This window comes from Terrapene carolina, unplaced genomic scaffold (genome assembly GCF_002925995.2).
Source record: "Terrapene carolina triunguis isolate 2854851 unplaced genomic scaffold, T_m_triunguis-2.0 Scaffold210, whole genome shotgun sequence".
NCBI lineage: Eukaryota > Metazoa > Chordata > Testudines > Emydidae > Terrapene > Terrapene triunguis.
In genome coordinates, this window is record NW_020664561.1 from 12,355,277 (window position 1) to 12,369,841 (window position 14,565).

Genomic DNA, 14,565 nt, shown 5'->3' on the forward strand with positions numbered 1-14,565 from the left:
TAATTTTGAAATTTCCCATTGAAAAATTTCATCAGATCTTTTCCCACAATAAAATTGTTTTTGATGAGACCCCACTTTTTTGTGGTAAAATTTTTCATTTGAAAAAATGCAAACAGTTCTAACAAATGCACACCTTTCAGTTACCACAACTACTACCACAGCTTTAATTCTGCCCCTTCAACGCACCTTTTTACCAAATTACCCACTCCCAAAATTAGTTGTGGAGATGTTTTGTGTTGTGGTGTGTTCCACTATGAGGTAGCTTAACTTCTCCTAAACTGTCAGGAGTGGAAAGTCATGTCATATGCTAATCAAAAGATCACTGGACAGTACAGATACTTCAGGACCCAAAAAGGGACTTTTGTTGTCTTGACAACTCTTATCCCAGGTTCTCTTATAAGGGGTAAATTAAATCAAGCCAGGTATTAATACACGAGAAGTCTCATTGTGCTTCTCCCTCAGCTCAAGGGAAACAGAAGGTTCAGCTTTCAAAAGAGGAGGAGGAGTGGAAAAGTTTTTCCAGTAAGAAGGGTGCCAGGGTAACTCTTCCCACAATCACATGTTGCTATGTAACTCTTCCCTAAAGAAGGGAGACAAAAAAGGTGAACTAGCAGGAAATGAAAAAAACATTGTCATGATGTGCCATGATTTTTTTTCCTTACAGCACTCCTACATCGGTTTTGTCTGTTGTGAGGATTAGATAGGATCTTGGGGATTTTATAATTTACTTGTTTGTTTCTTTACTGCTGCTTTGTTAACAATAATTTGATTTCAGGAGTTTGAGTTTTTTACAAGGGCTTGGCTTTGCTTATTTTACACTACCAAATGAACTTTTTTCTTTCAATGTTTAATAAATACACACACAAAAAAGGGGGGGGAACAATGAAAATGTACAAAACTCAATGCAACTGAATTGTTTTCAGTAATATCCCTTATTCCCTCTCTTTGTGTAGAGAAAAAACCTTTGCTTGATAGTCTTTTAAATAGAATTAAATGTCCTTGTTGTGGCAGGGGATCAATTTTAGCAATAGTACTCAGGTTTTGTTAAAGCAAATGCTGTTTCTTAAGACAAATGCATACAAAGGACAAAAAGAAAACAGTAACCAAAGATGCTAAAATGTAGCCTGGCTTTGCTTACAGTTCAGTTGCTGAAAGACCACAAGTATAGCACATGCCCATTTGGCCACTCCAAGTCCTTGGCTTTACTCCTCCTGGCTCTGGAAAATGTTTGGCTGCTGTTGATTGTCTTTACTTTCCTCTGGCAAGTCTGTAGGATATTTTTACTGAGATAAGGCTGCCTTTTAGTTTGTCAGACTGGCTACAGCAAAATGATATGGTTAAATAGCTTCTGATTCACTTAGCCAGGGAAAAAGAAGAGATGAGAGAAATAAAGTGGCTATGGAAATTGACACACTAAGAGGGCGTAATGAGGATCTTAGGCTTTCATCTCGGGAGTTGCTTGGATCATACCAAAGATAAAATGTTGTCCAAATACCTGTTCTTATCTGGTCAGAACATATTTCAGGCAAAGGAAAAGGACCAGTGTAAATAGTAAATCTTTGGGTCCCAGTGTTAATGATGTTGGCTGAAGTAATGGTGGTCGTGATCCGTCTTCCTTCACACTCAGAACTTGCTGCCAAGCTGAAGAAGTTGACAAGTGATCCTCACAAAAATGTCCAGAAAGAACAACAATCTATTTTTATCAAAATTACCCAGTCAAAACAAGCTTTCAATGGTCCACATATGTATATTCTGCCATATTTGTAACTTCACCAGGAGCCTCTAAGGCTCCTAATTTAAGTGGTGTTTTTAGTTCAAACAAGCTTAATTTGCATTTGGATAACTTTATTGAATTATGTGCTTTTTGAAATATTTTTGTCACTTTTACTTGTCAAAAAGATTATGTTTACATCTTTCACCCACTTAAGATGTTTCAAGATTTTAACCCAGGGTAGGTTTCAACACATGTCCCAGTAGATGCCATCTCTGTTCAGAAATGGTCATTTTAAGTACAGTCCTTCCCTAAGCTCCAAAATGTTAAGCCTATACAACAGTCATTTTCTAACACCTTCCCCTCCACAGAGAGAGAGAGAGACTCGCTCTCTCTCTCACTTCCTATGCATTCTCTTCCAGTAAAATCTGGGATTTCATAGTATCAGAATAAGGTAAGTTGTGGTTCTGACATGGGGTTATTAACATTATTGAGAGTAGATTTAGAAATTTTTTCTTTTCTTTTTTATTTTTTTTTTTTTTTTGCGGTGCCTTGCTGTTTTAAAAATATGCTGAGATCACATAAATTATCCTGCAAACATCTCCCAACAAAAAATAACTGGAGAATTCTGCACAAACTCTCTGGACTTTTATGGCTTTGTTATATAAGTATTAAAGATCCATTTTGCCTGTGAGAGACTGTTCAGTTACTAAAATTCAAAGGTCTTTTATCACTAAGCCTGTTCTTTAATGAATTTCAAAATGATTTAATGTAATTATTTTTTTCTCTTAATGTATTTAAAAATCAGCACAAGAAAACAATCTAAACTCTTTACAAAGTCAGTTGGGGCTCACTTTGAGAACGATAAGCAAAACTTAGCTTTTCCCAGCTCTGTCCTAAAATCTTGTGGAACCCTCCTTAGCTATGTGTTATCTATCTGCTCTTGACCTTTCCACTCAAATTCACATTTGTTATCCTAGATTTTTGGAAATGTCCTTTTAGATGTACCTTCACAATATCCCACAGCGGATGACTGCCATCCCCAGATGATGATGATGACGTGAGGTTTTTCTAATTGTGATAGTGGCCACATGTATCCTACTCAGTGGGAATGTTGATTCTGAATCCCACCCTTGGGTTCATCTCTATCAACTAAACACATGTTAAAATAAATCTTGTCCTGTCTACACTAGAGTTTAAAACAATGTGTTAAAACACTTTAGCTAAATGCATTTTAAAATACCATATTTATCTTAGTCTACCCAAGCCCATTGGTAACAATGCACTGACTCGGATTTGGTTCACTTTTTGAATGCTTTCTTTGCAGCCATAAGGGCTAAGGCTTAAGTCTTTTTTTTTTAAATGAAAGCTTAAATGATGCAGAACAATTTTGAATCAGTGAATATGTCTACACAGCAAACACACACCCTGGCTTGCCTGGGTCAGCTGACTCACTACGAGTATGTCTACACTACGAGAGTAGTTCGATTTTACTTAAATCGAATATGTGGAATCGATATTACAAAGTCGAACGTGTGTATCCACACTAAGGACAGTAATTCGACTTTGTGAGTCCACACTAACGGGGCAAGCGTCGACATTGGAAGCGGTGCACTGTGGGCAGCTATCCCACAGTTCCCGCAGTCCCCGCTGCCCATTGGAATTCTGGGTCGAGCCCCCAATGCCTTCTGGGGGAAAAAATGTGTCGACGGTGGTTTTGGGTAACTGTCGTCATCCAACCGTCACTCCCGCCCTCCCTCCCTGAAAGCGCCGGCGGGAAATCAGTTTGTGCACTTTTCTGGTCAGTGACAGCGCGGACGCCACAGCACTGCGAGCATGGAGCCCGCTGCGACCATCGCTGCAGTTATGGCCGTTGTCAACACCTCGCACCTTATCATCCACCTTTCCCAGAGGCAGATGCTGAGAAATCGGGTGAGGAGGCTACGGCAGCGCGGTGAGGACCTGAAGTCTGAGAGTGGCACAGACCTGTCACAAAGCACGGGACCCCGCGCCGAGGACATCATGGTGGCAATGGGTCATGTTGATGTTGTGGAACGGCGATTCTGGGCCCGGGAAACAAGCACGGACTGGTGGGACCGCATAGTGCTGCAGGTCTGGGATGAATCACAGTGGCTGCAAAACTTTCGCATGCGGAAGGGGACTTTCCTGGAACTTCGTGAGTTGCTGTCCCCTGCCCTGAAGCGCAAGGACACCCGGATGCGAGCAGCCCTGACTGTCCAGAAGCGAGTGGCCATAGCCCTCTGAAAGCTTGCAAGGCCAGACAGCTACCAGTCAGTCGCGAACCACTTTGGCGTGGGCAAATCTACCATGGGGGTTGTTGTGATGCAAGTAGCCAACGCAATCGTTGAGCTACTCCTCTCAAAGGTAGTGACCCTGGGAAACGTGGAGGTCATCATAGAGGGCTTCGCCGCGATGGGATTCCCAAACTGTGGTGGGGCTATAGATGGAACTCACATCCCTATCCTGGGACCGGACCACCAGGCCAGCCAGTACATTAACCGAAAGGGCTACTTTTCAATGGTGCTGCAAGCACTGGTGGACCATCGGGGACGTTTTACAAACATCAACGTCGGATGGCCGGGCAAGGTTCATGACGCTCGCGTTTTCAGGAACTCTGGTCTGTTTAGACGGCTGCAGGAAGGTATTTACTTCCCGGACCACAAAATAACTGTTGGGGATGTGGAGATGCCTATAGTGATCCTCGGGGACCCAGCCTACCCGCTAATGCCCTGGCTCATGAAGCCCTATACAGGCGCCCTGGACAGTGAAAAAGAACTCTTCAACTACCGGCTGAGCAAATGCAGAATGGTGGTGGAGTGTGCTTTTGGCCGTCTCAAGGGGAGATGGAGAAGCTTACTGACTCGCTCTGATCTCAGCGAAAACAATATCCCATTGTTATTGCAGCTTGCTGTGTGCTTCACAATCTCTGTGAGAGCAAGGGGGAGACCTTTACGGCGGGGTGGGAGGTTGAGGCAAATAGCCTGGCTGCTGATTACGCCCAGCCAGACAGCCGTGCGATTAGAAGAGCCCAGCGCATCCCGCTGTGCATCTGGGAGGCTTTGAAAGCTAGGTTCCTGAGTGAGCAGGGTAACCTGTGACTATTAAGTTTGTTTACAGAGAAGCTGAACCTGCCCCCGTTTCTTTACCCGGTTAATGTTCACTATCCTCTCCAGTTACATACCCCGTTCACCCTGTTCCCCCCCTTCCAACACACGTTTAAAAATAAAATCACTTGAAATTTGTTAATGAACACCGTTTTCTTTATTACTGTTTTCGCGGTAAAGTGTTGAACCTGGGACGCAGACTGTGGTGGGGAGCGGGTGTAGTGTAGTGATGCAAAGGACGCTTCTAAACTCGAGGAATGACAGGCTCCGCACTGGTGGACTGGTTGTTTCAACAGAGCCTGCCACCCCTCCTGTTCGGGACTCTGTGTGTGGGGGCTATGTGACTTTGTGGCAGGGGGAGGACGGTAACAGATCCCCTGCTGCGTGGCTCTGTGATCCAGGATAAGGACCGCTGCATAAGATCTCTAACCGCCCTCCCCCGCCATAAAGTCACATAGCCCCCCCCCAGAACATGAAAACCACCTCCCAGACTGACCAGGGTAACTAGTGACTGCAATGTGTGTGTGCCCTGCTGCTGAACCTGCCCCCGCGTCTGTACCCTGGTAAAGGTGACTGTCCTGTCCAATTACCAACCCCCTTCCCCCCCTTAAAACAGACTCTCCTCTAAAAGAACATGATGGAAACAGTAATTAACAGAAACGTATTTTTTATTAGCAACTACACATGAAACTGGGGGATGAAACTTGGACGGGGGCTTGGGTGAGGCGGGAAGGAAAGGACTTATCAAATTTTGGGGAATGACAGCCTTCTGGTACTTGAGCAGTCTGCAGGGGTGGAGTGAGAGTTTTCACGGACTCTGCCGCCCCTCCTTCTTGGGACTTTGGGTGAGGTGGGTATGGGACTTTGTGGCGGGGGAGGGCGGGACTCTGTCCTCCTGCCTCCGTTCCTGCAGAACATCCACAAGGCGCCGGAGCGTGTCCGTTTGCTCCCTCATTAGTCCAAGCAGCGTTTGAGTCGCCTGCTGGTCTTCCTGCTGCCACCTCTCCTCCCGTTCAATGTGTGATCGGTGGATTTGGGACAAGTTCTCCCTCCACTGGGTCTGCTGGGCTGCCTGGGCTTGGGAGCAGACCATAAGTTCCGAGAACATGTCCTCCCGTGTCCTCTTCTTCCTACGCCTACTCTGCACTAGCCTCTGGGAGTGTGATGCCAGGGTAGGTCGGGAGACAGTCGCAGCTGTGGGATGGGAAAAAGGGAGTGAATTCCTCAGAAAGATAAATTTAGTTGTGAACAAAGAACATAGTCTTTCTCTGTAAACAAGACCATGCACAGCACCTATCACATGCGCACTCAGGACAAGGTCGAATTTTCGGCCTTCGCATTCAGTGCCTGGGGTCTTGCAGTGCAGATCAGACAAGCAGGGCAGGACAGCGGAATTTGGGTAGCAGGCTGACATGGTAAGCCGTAGACTTGTGGCTGCTTAAAACTTTAATAATAGCACTGGCCTCCTTTCACGTTCAAAGCAATGCCAGTCCCTGCTGCCAGCAATCCGGCAAGCATGAACTCTGCCCCTGTCCCACCCCCTCGCGGCTGTCCCAGGGAAAGATCCCTGTATGCTGCCCCTCTCCCGCCTCCACCGCGTGGCTGTAAACCGCCGGTTTCAGTTCTGTAAAGGAACAGCCAAGCAGTCCCAATACTAACATTCCCCTACCTAATTCAAAGCAGGTCACCATGAGCGACATCACTCTGATGAGGACTTCAGAGACTGAGAAAGAAAGGATGCTTCGGGAAAGCCTGCAAAGACCAGGGCCGTATGCCGCCATACTCTGCAAGGCAATGATCCCCAAGTACTTGCTTGTCTCCTGGCGCGGAAACGTTTCCTACCACGGAGGACCCAATAAGGCCGCTCTCCCCAGGAACCTGATGCAAAGGCTTTCCAATTACCTCCAGAAGAGCTTCGTGGAGATGTCCCAGGAGGATTTCTGCTCTATCCCTGGACATATAGACCGGATTTTACTGTAGCTGCACTGGCAGGGACTAAACAGTAGAGCGCCTAGGGCAAACCAATCATGCTAAACCAGACATTGTTAGATTTTTTTTTCAGTAGTTGCACTGCCAAGGACTGAAACGTTAAGCGCCTAGGGCAAAGTAATCATGAAAAACCCATTGTTAATATTGTTAATATTCCTGTTCTGTTAAAAATAAATGTTTACATGTTTAAAACACTTACCGACTGATCCTTCCCCTGATTCTGTGTCCGGGTTAACGCCTGGGGACGGTTGGTAGGGGATCTCTGTAAGGGTGATGAAGAGATCCTGGCTGTCGGGGAAATCAGCGTTGTAAGCGCCGTCGACTGCCTCGTCCTCCTCATCTCCTTCCTCATCTTCCCCGTCCGCTAACATCTCCGAGGAACCGGCCGTTGACAATATCCCATCCTCAGAGTCCACGGTCAGTGGTGGGGTAGTGGTGGCGGCCGCACCTAGGATGGAATGCAGTGCCTCGTAGAAACGGGATGTCTGGGGCTGGGATCCGGAGCGTCCGTTTGCCTCTTTGGTCTTCTGGTAGCCTTGTCTCAGCTCCTTGATTTTCACGCGGCACTGCGTTGCATCCCGGCTGTATCCTCTCTCTGCCATGGCTTTAGAGATCTTCTCGTAGATCTTTGCATTCCGTTTTTTTGATCGCAGCTCGGAAAGCACGGATTTATCGCCCCACACAGTGATCAGATCCAAGACTTCCCGATCAGTCCATGCTGGGGCCCTCTTTCTATTCTGAGATTGCATGGCCATCTCTGCTGGAGAGCTCTGCATCGTTGCCAGTGCTGCTGAGCTCGCCACGATGTCCAAACAGGAAGTGAGATTCAAACTGCCCAGACAGGAAAAGGAATTCAAATTTTCCCGGGGCTTTTCCTGTGTGGCTGGTCAGAGCATCCGAGCTCGGACTGCTGTCCAGAGCGTCAACAGAGTGGTGCACTGTGGGATAGCTCCCGGCGCTATTACCGTCGATTTCCATCCACACCTAGCCTAATTCGACATGGCCATGTCGAATTTAGCGCTACTCCCCTCGTTGGGGAGGAGTACAGAAGTCGAATTTAAGAGACCTCTGTGTCGAACTAAATAGCTTCGTTGTGTGGACGGGTGCAGAGTTAATTCGATGTAACGCTGCTAAATTCGACATAAACTCCTAGTGTAGACCAGGCCTCAGGCTCAGGCTGCAGGATTGTAAAATTGCGGTGTAGATGTTTGCCCCGTGAGCCAGAGTCAGCTGACACGGGCCAGCAGTGGGTGTTTAATTGCAGTGTAGACATACCCAGTGGGTGTATTCTGTGGAAAATTCTGCAGGCACAATTGCAGAAAGTACAATGCTCTGCTATTTAGTCTATCACATTTTGATGGATTGGTTGGGAGCCAAGGATTAAATGTGCTAGCATGCATAATGTAAAGGAAGAGGGTCATGTATTCAACAATGAAGGAACTAGACATAGCCCATTCAGGTGGAGCATTAATATGTACTTTGTAAAACTTACTTTGTCCTTTAGTAGAATAAAAAAGCAACATTACCTCAGATATGCCAAACTATTAACGTGACTTCTAAACCCCAAAGTGAACTTCCTAACGGTCTGTTATGGCTGTTATCTGTGCATACTTATGGCTTTGCAGTTTTCTAGTATTAATGTAAACAGTCTTTGAGGCAAAATGTTCATTCTGTGTGTGTTTGGGCAAAGCTATAAGGGTAAGCCTAAGCAATGCATTGTGGAGTCTAACCTGTGGGCCTTGGAGTAGCAGTAGAATTCTACCTACCGATGGTCGTGGTACATATAGGTACCAGTGACATGGAGAAGGATAGGGGAGAGATCCTGGAGGACAAATTTAGGCTGCTAGGTAAGAGATTGAAGTCCAGGACCTCCATGGTAGCATTCTCTGAAATGCTTCCAGTTCCACGCGCAGGGTCAGTTAGACAGGCAGAACTGCAGGGTCTCAATGCTTGGATGAGACGATGGTGTAGAGAGGAGGGGTTTAGATTTATTAGGAACCGGGGAAGCTTTTGGGAGAGGGTGAGCCTATACAGGAAGAATGGGCTCCACCTAAACTGAAATGGAACCAGATTGCTGGCGCTTAAAATTAAAAAGGTCGTAGAACAGTTTTTAAACTAAGGGTTGCGGGAAAGCCGACATGTGCGGAGGAGCATGTGGTTCGGACATCCCTTAGGGAATCTCCATTTATAGATCCTCCCCAATGTCCTAATAAGGAGGAGAGGATGGAAAATGATAAAATACAGGGAGGATCTGATGAGAAAGTCAAATGAAAAAAAGTCCCATTCAATTACGTAATGCAATGGGGACAGCCAAAAAATGACAAGTTTTTAAAATGCTTATATACCAATGCTAGAAGTCCAAATAATAAAACGGGTGAACTAGAGTGCCTAGTATTAAATGAGGATATTGATATAATAGGCATCACAGAAACCCGGTGGAATGAGGATGATCAATGGGACACAGTAATACCAGGGTACAAAATATATCGGAAGTACAGAACAGGTTGTGCTGGTGGGGAAGTGGCACTATATGTGAAAGAAAGCGTAGAATCAAATGAAGTAAAAATCTTAAATGAACTAAATTGTACTATAGAATCTCTATGGATAGTAATTCCATGCTTGAAAAATAAGAATATAGCAGTAGGGTTATATTACAGATCACCTGACCAGGATGGTGTTAGTGACTCTGAAATGCTCAGGGAGATTAGAGAGGCTATTAAAATAAAAAACTCAATAATAATAATAATGGGGGATTTCAACTATCCCCATATTGACTGGGTACATGTCACCTCAGAAAGGGATGCTGAGATAAAGTTTCTTGACACCTTAAATGACTGCTTCTTGGAGCAGCTAGTCCTGGAACCCACAAGAGGAGAAGAAATTCTTGATTTAGTCCTAAGTGGAGCACAGGATCAGGTCCAAGAGGTGAATATAGCCGTACCGCTTGGTAATAGTGACCATAATATAATTAAATTTAACATCCCTGTGGTGGGGAAAACTCCACAGCTGCCCAACACTGTAGCATTTAATTTCAGAAAGGGAAACTACACAAAAATGAGGTTAGTGAAACAGAAATTAAAAGGTACAGTACCAAAAGTAAAATCTCTGCAAGCTGCGTGGAAACTTTTTAAAGACACCATAATAGAGGCTCAACTTAAATGTATAGCTCAATTTAAAAAACATAGTAAAAGAACCCAAAAAGAGCCACCGTGGTTAAACAACAAAGTAAAAGAAGCAGTGAGAGGCAAAAAGGCATCCTTTAAAAACTGGAAGATAAATCCTAATGAGGAAAATAGAAAAGAGCATAAACTCTGGCAAATGAAGTGTAAAAATATAATTAGAAAGACCAAAAAAGAATTTGAATAACAGCTAGCCAAAGACTCCAAAAGTAATAGCAAAACATGTTTTTAAATACATCAGAAGCAGAAAGCCTGTTAAACAACCAGTGGGGCCACTGGACAATCGAGATGCTAAAGGAGCACTCAAAGATAAGGCAATTGCGGAGAAACTAAATGAATTCTTTGCATCGGCCTTCACTGTTGAGGATGTGAGGGAGATTCCCAAACCTGAGCCATTCTTTTTGGGTGACAGATCTGAGAAACTGTCCCAAATTGAGGTGTCATTAGAGGAGGTTTTGGAACAAATTGATAAACTAAACAGTAATAAGTCTCCAGGACCTGATGATATTCACCCAAGAGTTTTGAAGGAACTCAGATGTGAACTTGCAGGACTACTAACTGTCATCTGTAACCTATAATTTAAATCAGCTTCTGTACCAAATGACTGGAGGATAGCTAATGCGATGCCAATTTTTAAAAAGGGCTCCAGAGGTGACCCTGGCAACTACAGGCCAGTAAGCCTCATTTCAGTACTAAATTGGTTGAAACTATCATAAAGAACAAAATTGTCGGACACATAGATGAACGTAATTTCTTGGGAAATAGTCAACATGGTTTTTGTAAAGGGAAATCATGCCTCACCAATCTACTAGAATTCTTTGAGGGGGTCAACAAGCATGCGGACAAAGGAGATCCAGTGGATATAGTGTATTTAGATGTTCAGAAAGCCTTTGACGAGGTCCCTCACCGAAGGCTCTTAAGCAAAATAAGCAGTCATGGGATAAGAGGGAAGGTTCTCTCATGGATTGGTAACTGGTTAAAAGATAGGAAACAAAGGGTAGGAATAAATGGTCAGTTTTCAGAATGGAGAGAGGTAAATAGTGGTGTCCCCCAGGGATCTGTACTGGGACCAGTCCTATTTAACATATTCGTAAACGATCTGGAAAAAGGGGTAAACAGTGAGGTGGCAAAATTTGCAGATGATACAAAACTACTCAAGATAGTTAAGTCCCACGCAGACTGCGAAGAGCTACAAAAGGATCTCACAAAACTGGGTAACTGGACAACAAAATGGCAGATGAAATTTAATGTTGATAAATGCAAAGTAATGCACATTGGAAAACATAATCCTAACTATATATATACAGTGATGGGGTCTAAATTAGCTCTTACCACTCAAGAAAGAGATCTTGGAGTCATCGTGGATAGTTCTCTGAAAACATCCACTCAATGTGCAGCAGCAGTCAAAAAAGTGAACAGAACGTTGGGAATCATCAAGAAAGGGATAGATAATAAGACAGAAAATATCATATTGCTTCTATATAAATCCATGCTACTCCCACACCTTGAATACTGCGTGCAGATGTGGTCAGGGGCAGCTCCAGGCACCAGCGCAGCAAGCGCGTGCGGGGGGCGGCCTGCCGGTCGCTGTGGGGGCAGCAGTCAGGCAGCCTTCGGCGGCGTGCCTGCGGGAGGTCCAAAAAGCCATGGGACCGGTGGACCTCCCACAGACGCGCCGCCGAAAGCCGCTTGACTGCCGTGCTTGGGGCGGCAAAATACATAGAGCCGTCCCTGGATGTGGTCGCCTCATCTCAAAAAAGATATTTTGGAATTGGAAAAGGTTCAGAAAAGGGCAACAAAAATGATTAGGGGTATAGAACGGCTTCCATATGAGGAGAGATTAATAAGGCTGGGACTTTTCAGCTTGGAAAACAGGTGACTAAGGGGGGATATGATAGAGGTCTATAAAATCATGAGTGGTATAGAGAAAGTAAATAAGGAAGTGTTATTTACTCCTTCTAATAATACAAGAACAAGGGGCCACCAAATGAAATTAATAGGTAGTAGGTTTAAAACAAACACAAGAAAGTATTTTTTTCACGCAACGCACTGTCAACCTCTGGAACTCCTTGCCAGAGGGTGTTGTGAAGGCCAGTACTATAACGGGGTTCAAAAGGGAGCTAGATAGATTCATGGAAGATCGGTCCATCAATGGCTATTAGTGAGGATGGGCAGGAATGGTGTCCCTCGCCTCTGTTTGCCAGAAGCTTGGATTGGGTGACAGGGCATGGATCACTTGATGATAACCTGTCTGTTCATTCCTTTTGGGGCACGTGCCATTGGCCACTGTCAGAGGACAGGATACTGGGCTTGATGGACCTTTGGTCTGACCCAGTATGGCGGTTCTTATGTTCTTATATACCTAGCTCTTTCTATAGCAGATGGAACTGCTGGATTCTAAGGTAGTGGGTATGACCTAGGGAGTGATCATGCTGCATTCTCTGACTAATCCCCACTTAATCAGGGTAAATGCTGAAGCAAGTTTGCTTCTGAGTTTTATTTTTCCTTCCCATGGGGTATCAACTAACAGTTCACGCATACTGTCTGCTTTTCAGAGGATTCAACAGGGAAAGAGAAACCCCCTGAGAAAAGCAAGGAGAAGAAAGCAACCAGACCAGTGCGCAAGGTCCAAAAGCTAACCAGGTCATCAAGCCCAGATTCCAAACCAGGTGAACAGTAGTACTCTTGACATAGGCTTCTTTCTAGATGTGTATGTTCACAGATTAGTTATGCCCAGACTGGTGAAAAAAGATGTAGTTTAAAGGCACCCAGTTGACTTGAACTCTGGTCAGTTGCACAAAATGTCCTAAAGATGATTTGGTATATTATATCAGCCCTGTATCCCCCACCAGTTTTTTTTTTTTTTTTCTGTTTACAAAATTTTCCTTTTCTCTGCTGCTGCTGTGCAACTCTCAGAAACAGCAGAAGATTGTATATGTATTTCACAGGGGTTGTCTGTGGACATTCACCAGAGCACTGGAGACCAGCAGCAACCGCAGAACTTCCTTGCTCTCCTCTTCTGCCTGTGTCTTCTTTCGTCTCTGTGGAAGAGCCTGTGTGTGTGTGTGTGTGTGGTGGTGGTGGTGGTGGTGGGGGGGTGATGTACTTCTCTGGGGTGCAGCCTGAAACGGGGATACCACTGAGCTCTCTGTCTCACCAGCCTGGGCTCCCTCTCTCACTGTGATGTTGTGACAAGCTGAAGACCTCTCCCAGTCCTCTACTCACACGAACATTTACAGGCAGGGACACACCCTATTGCGTTACCTGAATGCTTTTTCCAGCCACTTATGGACCAACAATACGCAGGCTCCAGCCACTTCCCCCTCCAGCTCCCAAGCCTAGGAACCCACAGTTGTACCATCTTGCCATTGTCAGAAGCCTTGCCATTGTCAGAAGCCTGCCATTGTCAGAAGCCTTACATCTTACATTGTCAGTGTAAGTTATTTATCCAGTTCGCCCCTCCTTCAATGTGCAGAGGACATGCACCAGCCTCTGTTCCTGAGCAGATTTCCCTTTACACTTCAAACAACACACTGTTCTAGGTAAAAAAAATAAAAAATAAAACAGATTTATTAACTACAGAAAGATAGATTTGAAGTGATTATAAGTAATAAGTGTACAGATCAAAGTAGATTACCTAAGAAATAAAACAAAATCGCAATCTAAGTTCTATAAACTAGACAGGATTTGAGTCAAGCAGTGTCTCACCCTGATGGTACAAACAGTTCACCAATTTTCCATACACAGGCTGGGACTACTCCTTTCCAGCCTGGGACCAGCTTCCCAGTCAAAGTCTTTGTTCCTGGGGTGTTTCCAGGTGTTGAGTTGTGGGGGGAGTGAGACCAAGTGATAATGTCACTTTCCCGTTTTATAGCTTCTTCAATGTGGAGGGAACTTAATTGTCCCAAACAAAGCCTCCAGCACAGTTAGTGGAAAAGTACAGGCACAAGATGGAGACCAGTGTCTAGGGTTACCATATTTCAGCAAGCAAAAAAGAGGACGGGAGGAGCCCCGCCCCAATCCTGCCCTAGCCCTGCCCCTCCCACTTCCCGCCCCCCTCAGAACCCCCAACCCTCCCCCCCCGCTCCTTGTCCCCTGACTGCCCTCTCCTGGGACCCCTGCCCCTAACTGCCCCCCAGGACTCCACCCCCTACCTAAGCCTCCCTGCCTCTTGTCCCCTGACTGCCCCCTCCTGAGACCCTCCCCCCATCCTAACTGGCCCCCTAGGACCCTACCCGCTACCTGTACCCTGACTGCCCCAACCCTTATCCACACCCCCACCCCCAGACAGACCCCTGGGACTCCCACACCCCATCCAACCACTCCCCACCCCCTGACAGCCCCCCCAGAACTCCCGACCCATCTAAACCCCTCTGCTCCCTGTCCCCTGACTGCTCCGATCCCTCTCCCCACCCCTGCCCCCTGACAGCCCCCCCCCACTCCTTGTCCCCTGACTGCCCCCTCCTGGGACCCCTGCTCCTAACTGCCCTCCAGAACCCCTCCCCGTACCTAAGCCTCCCTGTTCCTTGTCCCCTAACTGCCCCCTCCTAAGACCCCCCCC

The 14,565-nt window shown here is 45.7% G+C and overlaps 1 protein-coding gene across 1 annotated transcript in view; it reads left to right on the top strand.

The window, feature by feature from the left end:
- LOC112105858 (centrosome-associated protein 350-like) overlaps nt 1-14,565 on the top strand; it is a 160,742-nt gene that overhangs the window by 42,866 nt on the left and 103,311 nt on the right. The window contains exon 8 of the mRNA XM_026655416.1: nt 12,560-12,673. Coding sequence (XP_026511201.1) covers nt 12,560-12,673 — 114 coding nt within the window. The remainder of the gene's footprint in view (nt 1-12,559; nt 12,674-14,565) is intronic.